This window comes from Oculina patagonica, chromosome 1, assembly GCF_052425735.1.
Source record: "Oculina patagonica isolate OP01 chromosome 1, crgOcupat, whole genome shotgun sequence".
NCBI lineage: Eukaryota > Metazoa > Cnidaria > Anthozoa > Scleractinia > Oculinidae > Oculina > Oculina patagonica.
The window spans coordinates 38,329,471-38,350,201 of record NC_135758.1 but is presented as its reverse complement, the minus strand read 5'-3'; the positions used below and the strand labels follow the sequence as shown (position 1 = coordinate 38,350,201).

At 39.1% G+C, this 20,731-nt stretch overlaps 2 protein-coding genes and 2 non-coding genes across 4 annotated transcripts; 1 reads left to right on the top strand and 3 right to left on the bottom strand.

The window, feature by feature from the left end:
* Positions 1–649: 649 nt before the first annotated feature.
* Positions 650–9,694, bottom strand: LOC144629351 (uncharacterized). Its single transcript, XM_078487590.1, has 2 exons — positions 5,399–9,694; positions 650–3,361 (listed from the first exon to the last, which is right to left on the bottom strand). Exons 1-2 carry the CDS (start codon positions 9,044–9,046, stop codon positions 2,993–2,995), a joined length of 4,017 nt encoding a protein of 1,338 aa, XP_078343716.1. The 5' UTR covers positions 9,047–9,694; the 3' UTR covers positions 650–2,992.
* A 2,960-nt stretch (positions 9,695–12,654) lies between these two features.
* On the bottom strand, positions 12,655–12,727 carry Trnak-uuu (transfer RNA lysine (anticodon UUU)). The gene has a single exon. It is a non-coding gene; the product is annotated as a tRNA-Lys (tRNA).
* A 1,231-nt stretch (positions 12,728–13,958) lies between these two features.
* Positions 13,959–14,031, top strand: Trnak-uuu (transfer RNA lysine (anticodon UUU)). The gene has a single exon. It is a non-coding gene; the product is annotated as a tRNA-Lys (tRNA).
* A 779-nt stretch (positions 14,032–14,810) lies between these two features.
* On the bottom strand, positions 14,811–20,638 carry LOC144629422 (uncharacterized). The gene is made up of 7 exons (XM_078487629.1): positions 20,415–20,638; positions 19,801–19,878; positions 19,601–19,666; positions 18,211–18,281; positions 17,976–18,066; positions 17,792–17,867; positions 14,811–16,025 (listed from the first exon to the last, which is right to left on the bottom strand). Exons 1-7 carry the CDS (start codon positions 20,584–20,586, stop codon positions 15,563–15,565), a joined length of 1,017 nt encoding a protein of 338 aa, XP_078343755.1. The 5' UTR covers positions 20,587–20,638; the 3' UTR covers positions 14,811–15,562.
* Positions 20,639–20,731: the final 93 nt, after the last annotated feature.

The following is a 20,731-nucleotide window of genomic DNA, read 5'->3' as shown; positions in this document are numbered from 1 at the left end:
AAGAAACAAGGAGTTTCGAGTATTTAAATTTTCCCGCCAAACTTCAGGCTGAGCTCTTTGACGTCACGCATACATTACCAGCTCCAAGATGGCGGCGTTCAGTTGTCGGGTTTTGGGAAAGATTTCTTAGGGTTATAGCGCACGTTGGAGGCTGAAATTTTGGTGAATAACATATCTTTGTATTAACTTTTTATTGGAATGAAGAAAATAACTGGCCATTCTGGAGTGAACTTCTCCTTTAATGCGTGGTTCCAGAAAATGTCCATACCCCCCCCCCCACAGGAGGGATTGGAAATTCCTGGGGGTGGGGGTCTCAGAGACCAAAAACTTTGAAGGAAATGTAAAAAACTTATTAATTGGAATTTCCAAAGGGGTAGGGGGTCTTTGAAAAAACCCTTTCCGTGGGGGAGGTATGGATAATTTTTGGAACTACACAATCAGACTGTTGAACATCTGACTACAAAATGATGAATATCAGATTTCTCTTGACAATATCGGTCTAATGTCTAGCCTGCAAATACAAGTCAGCCGGGAGCAACGAGAGGCAGCTGTATTCGCAGGCTATACAATGTCAAGTAGAAATATCATGAGAATGTGGAAAAAAATCTACCACCAAAATTGTCCAAGCTCATGAAAAATGTCTACTAAGTCAACAGTTTGGAATCATTTATTAACATTTGTCATGAATAGCTGCTCTACATCACTCAAATTAAATCCAAAAATTAATAATTATTTATAATAAGGCTAAAAACCACACACTTTCAAGTGTTAAAAAAACTTCAAAAAACTATCACAACAGTACAGTCTATTTACACCATCCTTGGTCAGTTCTTTGACAATTTGCTATCTATTTACCGGTACTTCAATTAATCACTACATCACACAGACATCGCTATCTTTCTAGTTAGGTTTGAAAGTTTTTTCCAGAGTTCTCTTCAATTCCAACCAATATTATGACTGGACAACAAAGCATCAAGTGTCTTAAAGTTTCAAACATCCTCAATTACAATTTCTACAAAAAGGGATCCCTTGGACACTTGGGAGTCAAATTAAGTTGATAAATACCTTTTTTAAAGATGTTTATGATGTATGTTATTTCATTTATGAGTAAATGGCCATGTTCAACCGATGTATCTTAATGGAAAATACTTCATCATAATTATTACAGAAATCACTCATGTCGAAGAGAGTGAGATTGTTGACTTGGCAAAACACCATATCTTCAGAGACAAATTATCATTCGTAGCTTAACAAAAATATTTCCTTAAATGTTTCAATTGAGTTTGGTTTGTTTTAAGCTGTCAATACCCATTTGATAATTAGGGCACACCAGTTGAACATGGACCTTAAAAATGAAATTAAAAAATTATATTATGAATGATGACATGGATTATGCAAACTATTTCTTTGTCATAATTTCTCAAAGGCAAGGGTATTGGCACCCTCTTAGAAATGTACAAAAACATCGATATATTAATTATCATGTTAAAAAATACCACTGCCTCCAAAATTAAGCTGGCCATCAAAACTAGCCCCTTTCAATGTTTTGGGAATAATACTGACTGTCGTAAGAGCTAAATTTTGTGAACCAGCTACCTTATTGTTACTTATTTTCGCGGGGCTTAATTTTCGCGATTTTTGCGATTTTCAAAAAATCGCAAAATTAAAGACCCGCGAAAATTAATTCTAAACGATTTCTATTGTATTTTTTATGCTAATCACGTATTTTGGGCCAAATCGCGAAAATTAAGTCTCGCGAAATATTCCTGTTCCATTTTCGCGAAATTAAGTGCCCGCGAAAATAAGTAACAATAAGGTATATTAGATTCCACAAATTTTATGTATGTTGCAACTGCAAGTTAAAATTATAATAAAAATTCATGTTTTCTATCATTTAGTTATAAGAAACTGTTCAAAATATCTTCACTTGAACTGTTCACACTGGCCTTTTCCAGCGAGCTTAACAATGATTTCACTTGTATAAGTCAAATCATCATTAAGCTGGTTTTAAAATTCAAGTGTGTACAGGCCTATTCCATTCTGATAAAAGACCAGTACTCCTGGTAATACTCAGATTATTGCTGCAACGACCAGCATTAAATAATAAATGAATGTCAAAAGTTTTACATGTACAATTGTTATATTCAGTAACTGTGAATAAATTATTAAGTCACTTTTCTTCACAAAACTGTGTATAATTTCTATTTTGTTTTGAAATGCAAAAGAAAATATCACTATTGTACATTGATGAGTCATTGCTTCTTCTTTTCTTGCATATGGTATAAACACTTATTAATATGTCTGATCTACTTATTCACTGTATATGTACATAATGCAAACATAAGCAAACCTTTTTCTGCCAAAGAACAGTATCTAATCTAAGTTGCAGCAAAGGCTTTGTTACTCTAGTGTTGCAGGAAGGTTTTAATATAAACTGCTTCCTTGACCAGGACTGCAAAAAATGGTCAGTCATTGGACAATGGCTGACCAAAATTTGCTCTTCTGACAAAGTCCCAACCATGGTCAGGAATAGCTCAATGCCATTCCAGAATTCAGAAACAATTTTCCTTTTGGGTGACATGCATTTGTTAAAAGAAAAGTGCATTTGTTATGTCTGACTGAATTTGAGTTTTTCCTGACCAAAATGGTTAATGGGTCTACAGTCAGACATGCCCTTTCAAGAAGAAAAATTATTTGCAGCCTTACGAGGCTGTCATGAGACAAAAGCCAAACTTACATCTACTGATATAAACAATTTCGTGACTGGGTTCTAACAGCACCTTTTGGGCTTTCTTTACTTGTTGTTTTTCTTGACAGTAACTGCAGAGTTTGTTTTGAAAGATGAGAGATCCAATAGCTTTTACATTCATTGGCAAACACTGACCATTAATTTTACTTCATTGAAAATTTTGTAGCACTGTTTTGTATTCTCTCCCATTCAAGAAATACATTTTAAAAAAAATAATGTACTAATGTCCTTAGGAGTCAAGGGTTAAAACAATAAAGCACTTGCAAAGCCTGTAGAATCCGTAAACCCTTGCCCCTCATCTGCGTACTTTATCTCCGGGTGACTTGACTTACTCGCAGTTATATCACAAACATTTCTATCACCATTGCTAACAGGCTTTCTATCACCATTGCTAACAGGCTGTGGTTGAGTTACCGAGTCCTGCTTGTGTCCTCCAACATGTGCCAGCTTCTTTTCCATGTTGACCAGGCCAGCTGGTTGGTAATTCTGCAAGGTTTTTAACTGGGTGTTGTTGGTTTTCTCATATTCTTCATATACAGCTGTTACTGTTTGTTCTGATGGGTAGTCGTGCACTACATGTGAGCTCTTGAAAGAAACCTTTCCTCTGTTCATCTGAAGGTTGGAGAAAAGGCATGTTAGTGAAGGAGCCAAGATGTTTAACACAAAATCCCAACCCCCATAAGGCTTTAAAGAAAATGGATTTTCCAGCTTGCCCCTCAGGCAAGTTGGGGACATTGCATGCTTACCCCCGGGGGGGGGGGGGGAGGGTACTTGACCTTTGTTTAGGTATAGGGGTGCCACTGGAGGTTTGAAACCCTGACCCTGTTTAGGACAGTAAAAACTTAAAATACCTACCCTGTGTAGGACAACACGCCCGATTTTAAGACCCTATTTAGGAAAAAGGACGACATCAACAATAACTTACGCTATATTGTGATTGCGCCCCGTACGCGATGTTCGACGCATTGAAATGCGAACACCGATCCCAGCAAATAAAATAATGCTTTTCATTGAAGCGAAAGCGAAAACAATACAAATACTTGACAACAGTCTTGCAGCCATACCCTGTCTAGGACAGGTTCAGGCCCTGTTTAGGACAGAGGAGCTTGAAATTATATACCCTGTTCAGGTCGGGAGGAGTCAAAAACCATACCCTGTCCAGCGGCACGTCCCCGTATAGGCCAATAGGGGAGTGCCCCCCCCCCCCCCCCAGGCTTACCCAAAGGCATTTCTCGTGTCCTTACTTCATCTGCCAACTAAAAAATGTTACTACCCCATCAGGCATGTGATGGATAAAATCGACTACCCTGACAGGAAATACACTTGCCACAGGCTTTTGGATATGACTTTTTTGTGCATCATAGTGGATAAAGCAAACTCCTTTCTTGATAATACTTATGACACAAAATTTGCATCATAAAAAACTACCGGTATTTCATTATTTTATAATAAGAAAAGCAGGTGATCCATGTTTAAGTTGCTGAATTTTCAATTTTATGGTTCTTGAAACATTTTAAACCCATGCCATAAAAATAGCTTACTAAATAGTATTTAAACTTGCATTAATGCTGGCTGAATTTACCACTGATAACAATTCATTCAATTCATCAACAATCCTCATTTCATCAATTCAATCAATTCTGCCTTCCTTTAATTTTCCTTGCCTTTCTTTAATTTTAAAGAAAACAAATCATTGAACTTATTTGGAAAAAAATTGTTTTTAGTGTCATATATGCAACAGGAAAATCAAGTTTAATCCTACTTGCTTTGTACTCTTATTTGTTAAAATACAAATCATATTTTTAAAATCCCTTATACAAATCTGTATTTAAAGGAATTTTCAAACCAGGTGCTTGTTAATTATAAATTATTTTAAAACTTAAATTGCATAAATTATCAACTAAATACAGGACAACATGGTGATATTTGAAAATATTGTCTGCAATATTTGTTTTTTTTTTTAAGGGATTCAATGAATTCATTATTAATTTTTGCCTTAATATTTGCCACTCGAGTAAAATAGTACAACCTGGGATGACTAAATACAGTTTAAAGTTGCCATTCATTTTAACAACAGTGGTTTAGAGCTGGCAACAACTACAACTGTGAGGACGTTTTTAATGATTTCTCTCTAAACTACTGGTTGTGGTCATTGTCTTGAACATTATCCCCTCTTCTTTGCCCCACCCAGACATTGCTTTATTACTTAAGAAAAAAATATCACATTCTCATTTGCAAACTTCACCACCCCCCAGCCCCAACCGTCAAAAACCTGCTCCACATGATGGTGCATTACTCCAACATAGAGGGTGCTTTCCATTGAGCCAATAGTTCAGAAATTTCGGTCAGAAGTCAAATGAAAAGGTCTGTTTCGGTTTGGTCAAAGGAGGACGTTTCACCTTTGGTTCGATCTGACCGGTCGGACTGAAATTAACTGTGTACAGTGCTGGCTGAAGTTTTTCATGCTGACCGAAACATAATGCTACATGAATAACACAGCTAACTACTGCACATGCACCTCCAGACCAACTTCTGACCACAAGCTCTGTTGGCACTATTGTGTTAACTACTTTATTGTACTATGGGGAGAGGTACAGTTATACGTACTGCCGGGAAATCCAGAAGTACTTATTCATACCGCACTCTTACCTTCTTTCTCTCTATCTTTGGGCTCAAACATGACTTCAGTTTTTCAGGCTCTGTGTCAAATACAACTTGTGGGACTGGATATCGAGGGGCTGCTCCAATGTACGATATGGGTACATCCTCATCCTCATCATCTTCCTCATCCTCTTCTTCTTCCTCATCATCATCATCATCATCATCTTCCTGAGTAATGTCACCAATTACATGATGTGTAATTTCACCAGTGGCAAAATCATAGCTTCCCTCTATTTCATCGACATCACTTCCGTCTGATAACTCATCTGCTTCTAAGTAACCAAAGGTATTTGGCTTTTCCTCAATGCGTTGCGATGGCAAGTCAATTACTGAGACACTGACATCATCAGAATTTTGTACCTCCTCTTTGTGGCCATTGAAAAAAGCAAACTTCCCTGCACTGCGGACATCTGGAGATGCTGGAACATCAATCACGGAAACTGTGACGTCACTTTCACCAGACTCAGGAATATCGATTGCAGATACTGGCACCTCATCAATTGATGTTATTGGAACTGACTCATTTGCACTCTTTTCAAAATCAGGACTCCTCTGATTTCCATTCCAATACTGTGTCACAACAGTTGGGATCTGAGATTCAGTTCTTTTGTTATCAGTCTTGGAACCACTCACCATCTTAGCAGGTATTTTCTCTTTTTCTGGCTCTGAGATCTGGACACTTGGTTTGGTTTTGTGGTAAACGTGCTTTGGTGGAGTCTGCTCATGACTGACATTGCTTATTATCTTAACATTGCCAACCAATCTTTGTTCCACTTTTCCAGACTTGCGCACTGGTTGCAAACCAAGAGCAGCAGTTGACACAGGGTCTGTTTGTCCATCTGAAGAACTACTGCTATTCTTTTGATTTTTGTCCACAATTTCTTTTGTTTTATTTCCTTTGGTACTCTCCTTCTCCTTGTCATGTTTTTTCAGCCAAGGAAAAATGCTTGTGTTAGACTGTTGCTTGTCCTTCTGCCCTGACTTTCCCTCTGACTTTTGAGACTTGTTGAACAGATTGGATTTTTTGCCATCATCTTTTTCACCAGATGAACCCTTAAGGTTTGATTTTTCCGTACATGTAGATTGGATCTTCTGTGGCTTACTAGTTTTGTCTTTTGTTTTTTCCTCAGCAACACTCTTGTCTTTCTTCTTGGTTTTCAAAATACTAGAACCAAAAAGTGCTGACAGTTTATGAACAGATCCACCTACTGGCTTGCTCTCTGGTATGATCTGATCGGAATCTTCCTTAGGAGCATCTTTTGTAGAAGAATCAAACTCAACTGGTGCTTCAGTATTGACCACTGACACAGACTCTGTTTTCACGTCTTCCAGTAGTGGCTCTTTAACATCATCGACTATCTGAATAACAGTGATTTTAGCATCACTTTCTGATGTTTTTTCTCCTTCTGATTCGTCTGCATCTGACTGCTGAGAGATTTGCCGATGAAACAATTCAGTCACCCTGTGTTCAATGTCACTTGAAATGCTATGCTTTCTTGCAAAAACAGGTTTGATGTCTTGCTCCGGAGGTGGTGAACATAATGCATCTTTCTCTTTGTTTTCTGCTATTTTTAGATCTAAAAATGGGTCATTAAGTGGGTCATCGTCACTTGTCGAGTCTGACTCTTCCCCTTGAACATTCAGCTGGGTCTCTGATATAGACATTTTTCTTATCAGTTTGTTCACACGGTGTTCTATTCCCTGAGCAACATTTGATTTGTGTTGGAAGAAATCAAGGCCTGCCTCTTCTCTGATGTCAACCAAAGATGACGATCTGCCTCTGTTAAGACTGTTACTTGGTGAAGACTTCTTACTAGAGTCACTTCTTGGTGAAAAATTTGAAGTGCTGTCATCAGTCTGTTGTGACATCACATTTATAACCTCTGCTGTCCATCTTTTCATAGGCGGTGGGGGTCTCTTGAGCTGGCTGATGGTTGGTGATACATTCTTAGTGTCACTTCTAGGTGACAAATTTGACGTTTTATCATCATCAGTCGGTTGCGACATCAAACTCAAGACATCTGCTGACCACCTTTTCATGGGAGGAGGGGGTCTCTTTAACTCTGCTGATCTACGTATAACAGCGCCCTGTTCACTTTGCTCAGGCTGGTTTCCTTTTAGGAAAAGATTTTCCTCAGAAGATGTCCGCTTCCGATAACCGCCAATGGAACCAAACTTACTTCGCAATGATTCAATAGAGCTTGCATGGGATAAGTCGTCTCCCGTATCATGAGAAATACTGTCTGTAGTAACAGTAACTAAAGTTCTGCCTTTTTCACTGCTAGGGGTTGGCTCCTGTTGGTTTCTGCTAGCAATCACAATATATTTCTGATTCTCACTACCTTTGTCTGACTTTGTGGCCAACTGTTCCTGTTTAGAGTCTGTCTCCTTGATAACTGAATATTTCTGCTCTTTTTGTTCTTGTGGTAAAACTGCTTTCTCTGCACTTTTTTGTACAGATTCTTCTTTATGTACAACATTAGTGCTTGGTACAGCCAGATTACTCCGATTATTGAAACTAATTCTCTGCTTGATTTCACTTTCAGTAGCATTTCTCGCTTTTTCAGTGGAACCAGACTCTATAACAACTACATTCTTCTCATCTGAAGTGTTAAAATCTTTTGGGGCACTCTGCACCTCGTTGTTTACTTTAGCTACCACTTTCTCTTCCTGGACAGAATTATTGTTGCTGGTCTCGAAAGCAACATTTTTTGGTGTAGTGCTTTTGAGCCAAGGAGGTGTTGTGACAAAACTTCTGTACGGTTTGGGAGCGAACGAAGGTTTTGGAGTGGAAATTTTGTGCTCGCTTGAATCTGCGTGCGAACGTGTTGATTTCTCGGAGTGAATTGAATGTGCTTTGTCTACAGAACTTTTGTTCGTAATTTGCAATTGTGAAGAAGATGGATGTGGTTCGCTGCTAGCTGTGCCTAAAGTAATTTCTGTCGTCCTTTTGTCGCTTTGTACATGAGCTTTACTTTCTGTGTTTTTAACGATTCGTGGCTCGCTAGTTTCCCTGTTTACTTCTGGTTTCGATTGTTCAAACATTCGTCGATAGCTAAGAACTGATGGTGCTTTGCCGTGTTCGTTGCCAAGCCTTGTCTCCGACTCCTGAACGTCCACAATCATTTTAGAATCATTCCTCGCTGCCGTAACATCTGATGGTCGAGAGCTCTCACGGTTATCTTCAATCTCTCTTTGAGTGCTTAGTTTGTTTGGTTTGTGCTCCACTTCTGTCGGAATTTCGACAGCTTTGGTAACACAACTATTCGTGTCCGCCGGGCTTGAATACAAAGGAGTACTGCGAGCCGTGTTAACATCTTGTAATATATTTCTTTTGTTTTCTTCATAATCGTCTTTGACACCAGGCTTGTGAATCGAATTTACGATCGGTAAATTTGTAGGGGTTGTCCTTCGTACAATTCTTGGTCCAAAGACACTGTTGACAGACAGACCGTGTTCCTTGGTTTCCGGCGAATCGCTGCCAGCCTCTTTCTTCTTTTCTAACAGCGACCGCTTCCATTCAGGAACGGACACCTTGCGGGTTTTCTCTTCCTCGACCTTCTGTCGATGGTCTTGCTCCTTCTTCTTTTTCTTTTCTATAAGTTCTAGCTTCCATGCCGGTAAAACAGACGTCATTCTCGACGGAATATCATACGCTTCCTTGGTTATGTGCTACCCCTGTGGAATCATTCAACGAGAAGCTCTTATGGATCAAGTACTACTGCAATCTTCAGCCCTCTTTGGGAGTGATTTCGCCATTATTGACGACACCTTTGGAAATTTATCTTACCTCCCAGGTGCCTAAACAAAAAACTCTCGGCGATATATCACAAAGAATTATAAAACTCCGACCGGTCGCAGATTCTTCGTTCGAAGCACGACTGACGTTTGCTCATGCTCAGTGGGCTGTATAATTGTATGCTAATGATGTCACACGTTCGATAAATATTTGAAAGCCGGCACTTGAGCAGGCCATAACACTCGCTGATTGGCCATATCAACCGGTTTGCTGGCGTCCGATTGTTTACCACAGCTTCTATGAAAATTTAAAACTCTTTAGCGACAAAAGCTTATTGGATTAAAATTTCCTCCATCGCTGCTGGAGACTTTTATTGTTTGCATGCATTAGCACTCTGTTGTTATTGTCAGAGCAGACGAAATTTTCCACGTACAAAATAATATATTTATTAGTTTCTTGAAGTGAATAAAAAACACTTTTCCGACAATTAGTCTTTGACAGTCGATGGCGAGTTTGATTATTTTTTGGAAGACTTTACACAAAAGGCAGAATTTACAAAATTAACTGACTCGTCATATGGGCGTTACTATCTATCAAAGTTCTAGAATTAAACAAAGAAACATTCCACATAAATTTATCAGTAGAGTTTTCCAACGGTCAATGGATTCAGTATTGCTCACGTGAATGATAAAAGCAGATGGTTTTACATTTGTGGGAACATTTATCGATTTTCAAAACAACGCAGTGTCAAACAATGCCGAAGAATCACTTAGAAACGAATTTAATCTTCTAATAGAAATTGTTTAGCCTTAAACAAACATGGTCGAAAGCGATGCTTTTATTTGCATGCAAATGGGTTCGTTTTCCTAGTAAGTTAAAAAAAATATATCAAAATTTGCCTGATAAAGAAAAAGAAAAAAAAGTGCGTGGAAAAATTGTCATGTCATGATCAAGTCTTCGAAACTTCAAATATTATCGAAAAATAAATATATTACCTAGCATCTGACTTTAAGCATCTGGTATTTTTGTGTCAAGATGATCTCAGTGAAGCTAATATTTATTATGACTCATTACACCCTGTATACAGATGTTCTATAAGACTCCCTGCTTCGTCGGTTTAATCATTACAGCCGTATACCCACTCTTGACGTAAGAGCCCACTTGCAATTTTCCTTATTTGGTATTTTTACCACCCAAGGGACCAATAAACAGCTGCTCCACAAATATCGTTTGCGAGCAAAAAACCACAAGGAAGTAAGATTGCACTTTGTTAGAAGCAAATTAACAGGGTCATTTCGCTGAGTGCAATATCATATTCGCCCGGCTTGAATTTGCATCCGCGTCAGTGTGTGATATTTGTGAATTTTTTGTAACACAGAAGGACAAAGCTTGAAATAGTTGTTACGCAACCGGATTTTCGAAGATTCGGGAACATAGCAGGGAATATAGTTTATATTATAAATTTCTGCCAAGGGAACTTGTACGCATTAGCACTTTGAACTTTACACTTTTATATTTAGGACATGCGTCATTGCACAGCCTGGCACTTTTACAATTTAAGCCAACCTAACTTGGGAACGAGGCTGAACTGAGTGGGCCCCGTTTCTCAAAGGTCCCGAAAAGTTTTCGCACGCTGCCCGAAAAGCCACAACCAGATCTCAGACCTTATAATTACAGAGCTGTTTAATTCCATGATATTTTTATATGAACAGAGGTTTGCGGACTGAACTACCCCTTATTATGCATTAGTCAATTGAAACCCCGGCCCCCCGACCCCCGGGACTTTAGGGACTTAGCGAGGATTTAACGCGTCCAAAGCCGGGATTTAACGCACTTTTAACGGCGCGTTGGCCCCGGTGGGCGGTGGTTTTAACAAAATGTCAGTAGACCGGGGCCATGGAGCGGTGATTTAACAGCACGCGATCACTTAAAGCGGGGACGGCAGCCGGGATTTAACATAAAGGACTAAATGTTTTTCTCAAAATGTTCGTTCTGAGGAATCCCTTCTGAAAAGTCTCCACGCTTCTTCCTTGATATTTAAAGCATTTCGCGACGCCTGGGTTTGTATTTAATATGTTCACACGATAAAAATAGACTCATTGTACTTGAAGTCTGCCATCTTTGTACACTATCGCCTCCAAGAAAGTAGTTTCTGTTTCTGAGATTTCAGCCGTGAATCATATCATAGGGTGAAAGCTGTTCACCTTTAGAAGAAATTCTTCTATTTTGTCACTTCTTGTGTCCGTCGTCAATAAATCGTTTCCAAAGGATAGGCTTATTGCTACTTGTCTGAGTATTTCGTTTTCTATTTTGGCCGTGAAGATGACAGCGGAAACTGCGGCGATTGTCGTGCCCATGGCTGTTTGATGTGCTTAAAGATAATCTTTTCCATTGAATTGGAACGAGCTTTCTTGAAAGATCACACTGAGCAACTCTCTTACCGAGTACGGCAGGGCCGTAGCTAGCCAGAGGCAAGACGAGGCACTTACCTCGTCTAGATTTTAACCCAATTTTAAAAACAAATTTTTTTGTTGGGGAAGTGATCCCAAGTTAAAAAAGATTTATTTCTCTCAAGAAATACCTTAAGAAAAATTTTGAAGAAAGAGTTTCAGGGCTTCTAGATTTCAAAATTTTCTGAAGGGCATGCCCCCAGTTCCCCCTAGCAAGATCTTACCGCTTCTATGGCAAATGCCCTGTACGGGAGGGTTTCCTTGATGAAATTCTCCGTATGCTTCGCATACAGTGTTAATGAGAAAAGGAAAGCTTTTTTTAGGCTGTTTGGGCATGGCACTGTAATCTTCTCAATGAAGTTATTAAAGTCTGTCGCACGAAGCTTGTCGCTGTGCTATCGGCTTAAGTAGATGGTCAACAAAAGCTGAAATACGTTCTGTAGGGCAATCACACCCCGATATTATGGGTCTTCCGGCAGGCGTGTTCATAATGGCTAATTATGGGTTTTAAATTTGACAACTTTGTGTCTCTGACCACGAAAAACAATTTTTTTAATAAGTTTTTGGCGGAAACAAACTACATCAGGTTTCTTTCCGACCTCGTAATTATACATGGACAATAAATTAAAGAAATAGATATTTCAACTTCGGCCACGAAATCAAGATTTTTGTCCGTTTTTTTTCCTGAAAGTCGATTCGGATGCCCCCGCTATGCGGGGTTTTTAACAGACGTCTAGGCCCCTAGGTTGGGGAAATAAGCCGGGTTTTAACACTTGGTAAATGTTAAATTCCCCGGTAAGTCCCGGGGGTCGGGGGGCCGGGGTTTCAATTGACTGATGCATTATACAGTTAAAATAATTCAAAAAACAATACATATCAGTATAGAATATTTGAATTCTCGTAGCCAGTCATAAAGGAGAACAACGGTGATCGGTTTCTAAACCGCCGCAGCGAATTGGAAAGCTGAAGTTTTGAGTACGTTTGGGGTAAGCCTTTTTTGCTCGAGATCTGAATAAAAAGTTGTAATACAAGTATAGAGACAAAACTCAAAGCGTCGCCCGATATGGGACTTGAACCCATGACCCTCAGATTAAAAGTCTGATGCTCTACCGACTGAGCTAACCGGGCCACTCACAAACTTTGGACCTTCTTTATGGAAAATACTTGTGCAATCTAAGACCATCGAAGAGATGTAGCAGTTTGCTTCCGAGGGCGCCAAAGACTTGTGAAACCTGGCAATTTTTGTCTGTGCTGGCTCTGAAGAAGACTACAGCTCTGCTAGCTAGTTGAAATATTGGCCAATAAATTTTTCCCATTTGCCATGCAGTCAAGCAAGACATCGAAGCAAGACCATTTATACCCGGAGCGTGTAACTTCCGTACATTTGTGCAACGGCGTTTTCACAAGTAAAGTTATTTTTAGCTAAGCTCCTGATCGAAAGACAGTTTTATTCTTTGTTAGGTGGTCCTCTGCATCCAAACGTTTTTTATACTGAGGATACCAGAGTGCAAATTTTCTGTTGAAGTGCACCAGTCTCCTTACAGGTATAAGGTCCGCTCAATATATCGTAAAACATCCGCAATCCGGGCGTGTTTTAAGGCCAAATCCGTCGATCCGCGAACCGGCTATTCACTCCCCTCTATAAGAGTCAAGTATTCTGATAGGAGATAGAAGTGCAGACAGCACACCTCCATAAGACCAAGACGGACACCTGGTGATGGCCCCTGCCGTTTTTCAGTCATTTTATTGTAACATAAAACTCCCTCTCAGACGGGCACCTCTCTAAGACGGACAATTTGAAACCGTCAACGGACACTTGGAAATATTTTTTTGGTGAATAATTCTTCAAAACTTCGTACCGACATAAAGCAAAATTAATCAGCGCCTTCAGGATACCAAACTTACTCAAAATAAACAATCCGCTATAACGGATTACTCACCCTCTGCTGAAGTGTTTGGGTACAAAAGAAGTCGTTTTCTACTTATAATTAGAGTATTACTAGCTCTCAACTTTTGCTTCAACAAGCGAATACGGTCTTTTTAATTTAGTCTCGAGTCAATTTTTCTAATGTTATTTTTGTTCTAGTTTGTAGGTTTCACTAAAGTAAGCGACTTTAAATTAAACAGACTTCAAACAGACGCGTATTCACTGTGCATAGCCATTCAGCTTTATTAACTCGGAATCCTGTGTCACATTACCTCGACTCTCTATAAGGCAGACACCTCTCTAAGACGGACAGTTCAGGCCAGTCCGTAGGGTACCGGTGTCCATCTTAGAGAGCGTTGACAGTAGCCATTTTATTCATCTCATTAACAAAACAAACCTGTTGGCTATTTGATTACCCAATTTTCGTAGCGAGCCCGGTTAGCTCAGTCGGTAGAGCATCAGACTTTTAATCTGAGGGTCGCGGGTTCAAGTCCCTCATCGGGCGAGCAGTGACTTTTTCTTTTTCGATCGGAAAACTTTATTTATATTTTTTGCTACAAGTTTTTCTTTTATTTTGTTTTAGTCGTGACATTTGACTAGCTTACGTCTTTTAAGTCTTTAAATTCCACCCGTGGTTAAGTTTACACAGTAACATGTTGCACAAGTTGAACTTTACTTTGACAGCGACTTGCAACACGGGCGGAAATACGCGCAACACGACCCCAGGGCCTTCGATTTCTAAAAAAAATTATGAGAAAAAAAAATAGATCGGGCGTCTAAAATGGTTTCTCGCAAGCACGACGGTATTGGAGTACAAAGAGATTATACATGAATGAAGATGAAGTGTTCAACATGACTCGAGCATGGGACAAAGAAAAATTCTGAGTCCCGACGGGAATCGAACCCATGGCCTCCCAGATACCGGTTGAGCGCTCTAACCAACTGAGCTACGAGAGACTCGTTGTGAGCTGGGCCATTTTACTAGGTTGATAAGTGACACGCGTCCCGCATACTGCTAGGATCAGCAATGTCGAAATCATCAAATTTGTAGTAAATAATAAAGATGGTAGATTTTAAGCTCGGTGATAAATAGTGAAGAAATTATTCTACATGACACGAGCGTGGGACAAAGAAAAAATCTGAGTCCCCGACGGGAATCGAACCCATGGCCTCCCAGATACCGGTTTAAGGGCCATTTTACTAGGTTGATAAGTGACACGCGTCCTGCATACTGCTAGGATCAGCAATGTCGAATTCATCAAGTTTGTAGTAAATAATAAAGATGGTAAATTTTCATGTACAAGGGCGTAGCCAGCTTTTTAATTGGTATAATATTACAAACCTGCCAAATTAGGACCAGAGTCGCAAAAGATAAGAAACAGAGAGCTGTGCTGCTATATAGTTTGAACTTTATATATTATTATTATAGCTATATAGTTTGACAGTAAATGGCGCTAATTTCCAAGACTTTTATTCGTTTGTAATACACCATTACGTTCTGGATGTGATTGTCTGATTTTGTAGTAACTTACTGACAAACATTGTTTTTGATGCTTGCTGTCTATCACGAACACAGGGTTTTGTTCGTCTGCAGCCCTGGACATCTGCAACACGCTTGCCGAAAACCATGGGGTGGGGTTCCCAGTGGGTTCTAGGGGACGGACCAGGAATTTTTTTTTAGACAAGTTTCCCTTGCAGTGCAGGAATTTTTGGGGAAAAGTCACCTTCCTCCGAGGGATAAATAGAGGCAAGGTCTTGTATGTAAACAGCATGGGCGACTGCAAAAAGTAGAACGGCTATCGTCGAGATAATTTTGTGTTTTCCCCCTTCTTTGCTTCCCGCCAAAGCACTTCACGTCTTGAACGCAACAGAATGGATCCGCGCTGCCTTTCTTATTAAGTACAAGGCTACATCTTGCAGTAAGAAAGGGTGCAGTGAATAATTATTGACTAGATCTTGATTTCAGATTCGATTCCAAATGTGAAGTCAGCGATTGAGCTGCCGTGACTATCTTCACTTCCTCGACATAAGAAAGACTACTGAACTTCCCCCTCTTCTTGCTCAGATTTACGAGAAGATGAATCCTTTCTCTTATCGCCAGCCTCGTAAGTGTTTCTTCTTTTATCTCGATGTCCATGCCTCTCTTTGTAACGGGATCCTTCACTGTCTCCGTAACGCTCACGATCTTTGTAACGCTCTCCACCACGATCGCGCGATCTCTCGCTGTCACGCTCACGATATCGTTTCCCTTCAGAATCGCCTTCGCGTTCACGATAATAAGAACTACTTCGTGAGCTTTCTCTGTCACGTTCACGTTTATCGCGAGATCTATCTCGATCACGTTCACGTTCACGCTCGCGATAAGTGTAACTCTCGCGAGCACTGTCGCTTTTCCGTTCACGGTAAGTGTCACGGGAATTGTCACGTGGTGCACGAGCGGCTTCGTGGTCTTGCGAGCCTCGCAAAAATTTGTTTGGGTTTCCATCTTGTTGGCTTGGGCTACAAAAAATTAAAAAAATAAAATACTCTTTAGTTATTATTTATACTTGAAATTCAGCAAGAGCGAAGAGAAAGCCCCAAACTCAAACCACAAATTCTCCTAGTTTGTTTTGGGAGAATTAATGCCGGTGATCATTTCTTAAATTCTCTTGACTGTATGCTTTGTTATGGATGTATATTGTAAGGAGAAATTAGATGTTGTCAGTTTATCACACTTGGAGGTAAAGGCAACGATATCTCATTCACACGTTATTGCACATAAATTGTACAAGGTGTGAAAAATTTTACTACCTGACAGTTGGTGAGGAGAGAAGCCCTGAGTCAACTACCAAAACCCAACAGAAACTTAGGGCAAGGCCTCTCTCCTCCGCAGAGGCTCCTTAAGTGGGGGAAGGCGAAAAACAAGGGGGAGGATGACAAAAACACGAAAAATGAAAAATAGGGGGAGCGTGGGGGTTGACGGGAAGGGCGAACAATTCCCAGCCCATACGGAACACGAAAGAGGCCTCTGCGGAGGAGAGAGGGGCAAGACATCTATAATTGTTTTACTGTAACCCAGAGACCAATCTATTTAGTTTTAGTTTGTGCTTCTACAGGTGCTTTTGGCAATTTTACTAGCCCACACTCTCAGGGTAGTCTATTGAATTTAATAAGACTTCCAATAATCCTTCCTTAGTCAATCAGATTGGGTTTGCCTAATAGTCAGACACTGGGTTATGCTAAAAGGCCTTACTTGACTTTGTTGGGAATTTATTTGGGTTGTAGATAAAGGCTTAAGTATGAGTCTGTTATGTATATGTTGCAGTTAATTTTTGATCTCAGTTAATTTTTTATTTTAACTAGTTAGTTTTTTTCTAACTAGTTGATTTTTTTTAACTAGTTAAATAATGGGGTTAGGGTTAGGGTATTATATATTTAAAAAAAAATAGTGGTTCACTCAACGTTTCCTACGTGGCACAGTGGATAAGGGGTTGGACAGCAAATCCAGAGTTTGAGAGTTCAAATCCAGTGCAGGTTAGTAAAAAAGAAAAATAAATAAATGATAGTACTTAGGGGAGGGGGATAATTAACAATTAGACAGCGAGCTCGAGGTTTTTATCGGCTGATAGTTGGCGAGGGGCAAAGCCCCGAGTCAACTATCAAATGCCGGTAGAAACCGAGAGCGAGCCGTCTAATTGTGTTAGCATAACCCACTGACCGATCTATTAAACTCAGAATATCGCTAGAATTGATTTATTGAAGGTTTTGATTGATAAAATTCAGCGAAGACTAAGCGCGCGCTCCGAGAGCCTTCTACGGATCGATAGTAGGCACCTGTGTAGTCAATCAGATTGCGCGATAACCAATAGTAGGTCAGTGTGGTTATGCTAACAGCAGATAGTAGGGGAGGGTTAGTAAGGATGGGGGGGGGGGTATGAGATATCAAGGGAGGGGAGGTGTTCTACTTTTTCTACTTATTAACCTAGAATAAAAAAAAAACTAGTTAGAAAAAAAAAACTAACTAGTTAAAATAAAAAAATTAACTGAGATCGAAAATTAACTGCAACATATATACACATACTCAAGAGCAATAAATGTGAGCAGATGGATACAAAAAAGAAGTACAAACATATTAATGTTGTGGTTCAATTTTTTCCGTGGTTCAAATTTCATTGTCCTTTGCTTTTGGGTATAGGTAATGTATGATAATGAGTTTAAAACAAAGGAAAATAAAATTTGAGTCAAGGATAAAATTGAACCACAACATAAACATATATCCCCCTCACATTGGTCTCCTGAAAGGTCGATCCCTGCCTCCAAACCTCAGCTGTCCAGACTCTTTTTTACCACCAAATCCACCACCTATAATAATGCAAAATTGCATATTTTTTATCATTTTCGTTCACTGGTGAAAACAATAATTTGACTAAAGCATTTTAAACTACTACAGCAATATGTATAAATCTTTACCCAGTCGTCTTGGGATCCAGCCCTTGAGAGATCTTGCCGCTTCGTACTCCACTAATACAGGGCAACCATCAATCTCTTTACCATGTAGTTCCTGAAAGAAGTGAATTAAAAATTAAGTGAGTAAGTAAGTAGGTAGGTAGGCAGGTAGGTAGGCAGGTAGGTTGGCCCGAGTCCAGGTGAAAACCTAGCGGGCACCTTCTTGCAAAACCACTCAGATATCTAGTTATCTACTTACCCTCCATGCAGCATTAGCATCTCTTTCACTTCTATATTCTACAAATGCATAGCCTCTTGAAAATCCTGTCACTTAACAGAAGAGAGGAAAAAAGTAAACTTTAACACCCAAATCTTTGATTGCAAACCTTTTGTTAGAATATATGTCGTGGTACAGTTTTACCCTTGGTACAGTTTGGTATTTTCCTTTTTTTAAAATTCATTATATCATATATTACCATATACCAGAACAAATGAAAATATCAAATAATTATTACTATTATTTTACAAAGGGTAAAATTGTGCCAAAACATACACCATGTACTGTACATTAGAGTCTCATTTTCACATTTCTTGTTTTTAATTTGTTACTAATAATTTAATATTAATTAATGCTTTTTGATATGTTCAAAAAAAGAAAAAAATGACTAAAATATTATAGTAATATTCTATTTAGAACAATGAAGGTCTTGACAATGATGGCTTTAAATGTCTCCAGTTAACTAAGTTATGCATTATTCTTGTAGTGACTGGTTTGAAAACTTGGTCACAAGCACAAGCATCACCATGACTACAAAGAAATAAATTCCAACAGGAGTTGAAAACCGCTGACCTTTCGCACACACCGTAATGATTCGATTTAGTTCCCGGGGCGCTTATTTACTTTTGGCACCTCAAGGGAGGGCGCTTATTTCATTTTTTTAAAAAACGACCAAAAGTTCATAACAAAAGTTTAATAAATATTAAAACAACTAACAATAACAGAAACTGTAACAGTGACAAATTGTTGAAAGTTCAGTTACTTTTAAAAGAATTGTTCATTTTAGCTGTAAATATACACATGTACGGTACGGTGAATGTTCGTGAGTTTATCTATTCGATGTCAATGACTTCAGTAGGGGCAGTTATCCATAATAAGGGTGCTTATAAGAATTGGGGCGCTAGAAGAATGGGGGCGCTTATAAGAATGGGGGCGCTTATTGGAATAGGGGTGCTTATTGACAAAAACACATTCGAAGGGGGGCGCTTATTCGGAAGGGGGCGCTTATTTGAAGGAGGGCGCTAAATCGAATCATTACGGTAGGTTGGATGGTTTAATTAGGACACTTGTAGTAAGCTACACTGTAGGTCATTCAAACTACAATCTGAGATGTTACTAGTAGTGATACTTGAGCTGAAGTTCAATTTTACCTGGTCAATCATGTGTGCTCTCTCCCCTCCCCCCCCCCCCTCCATGCTGCCTTAATAATATTTTTATCGGATGAGAAACCCATTTTCACATTTTTCAACATTGAGGGGCGAGAGGGAAGGAAGTGGGATTACTGTCTCAAAATTGTTATAAAACTGATTGCTTAAATATAGGTCAAAGTTTAAAACAAGTGAATGTTATTTGAACTTCTCAAGCCGCTTACCAACATCTCTAACAATCCTACATCTTGTTAACTCTCCACATTTTGAAAATATTTTGAACACAGTTGCTGCAAAGGAAAAATCGAGTAAGTTGGACTGAACGGTAAAATACCTGAAGTTCTGATGGTCATGGTGCATTTTCTGTACAAATTCAGATAAAGCACAAATGTGAGGGAACGAATTGCAACAAATTTAATCAAACCTTCACTAGTTTCCTTGCTAAGCTTCCCAACAAACAATGTGCTGTCTGGATCACCACTCACTCTCTTGTTTGGCTTATCTGGAAAATACAGCCATATCAGTTTACAGAAAACAGAGTATCAAATTTTGAGACAATGGTTTTTTTTTAATTAATTTGATGTGCATCCTTAAAGCTAACACGTGATCTCCTGCTTCAATTTCTCAAGTTTCAATTCTTTTATTTGCCACTCATATATTACAACAGTGTGATATATAATAAATAACATTTTAGAGTAGCAGGAGATCCCAGCAAGCGCATACAAGCTTTTCTAATGAGATCCCCCTATAAATTATATAACATAACTCAACAATAACATTTTATAATATATGGTGGCCATATAAATCTGTGTCCACAAAAAACCAATAATAAAGATAATGAGTTTAAATTTATCTAATAATCAATATTTTGATTGAGCACGAAAGTTTTCAATTTCTTTTTAAACATCTGCAAAGACCTTATATTCTTTAAAACATCTGGCAAGGTATTCCAAATCATAGGACCTTTATATTTTATTGAGAATCTTCCAAAATTTGTTCTTTTGATCACAAAACAATTTCTTACATTATTATACTTACACTTTGCGACTGTAGCACGGCTAACAGCCCTATCATGTGGCACTGTGTCAGTGCCATCAATGCTTCCAGCTTGCAAGGGATGGTAAAATCTTGCCAGGGGAGACCAGTTGTTCCAAGTCGGAATTTGGTATCCTACATCCGTCTTAGTCACTTGATCGCTTACTGATTCCATTTTCCTGATCAATCAGCTTCGATATTGGTCAGATCTGTTTAGCTCCATGTTTTTAGCTCATGTAAAAGTATCGTATAAACTTCCAGGTTACTGTGTTCAAAATGTCCGCCATCTTAGAAATTCACTGCCCCATTGCCTTCTGGAT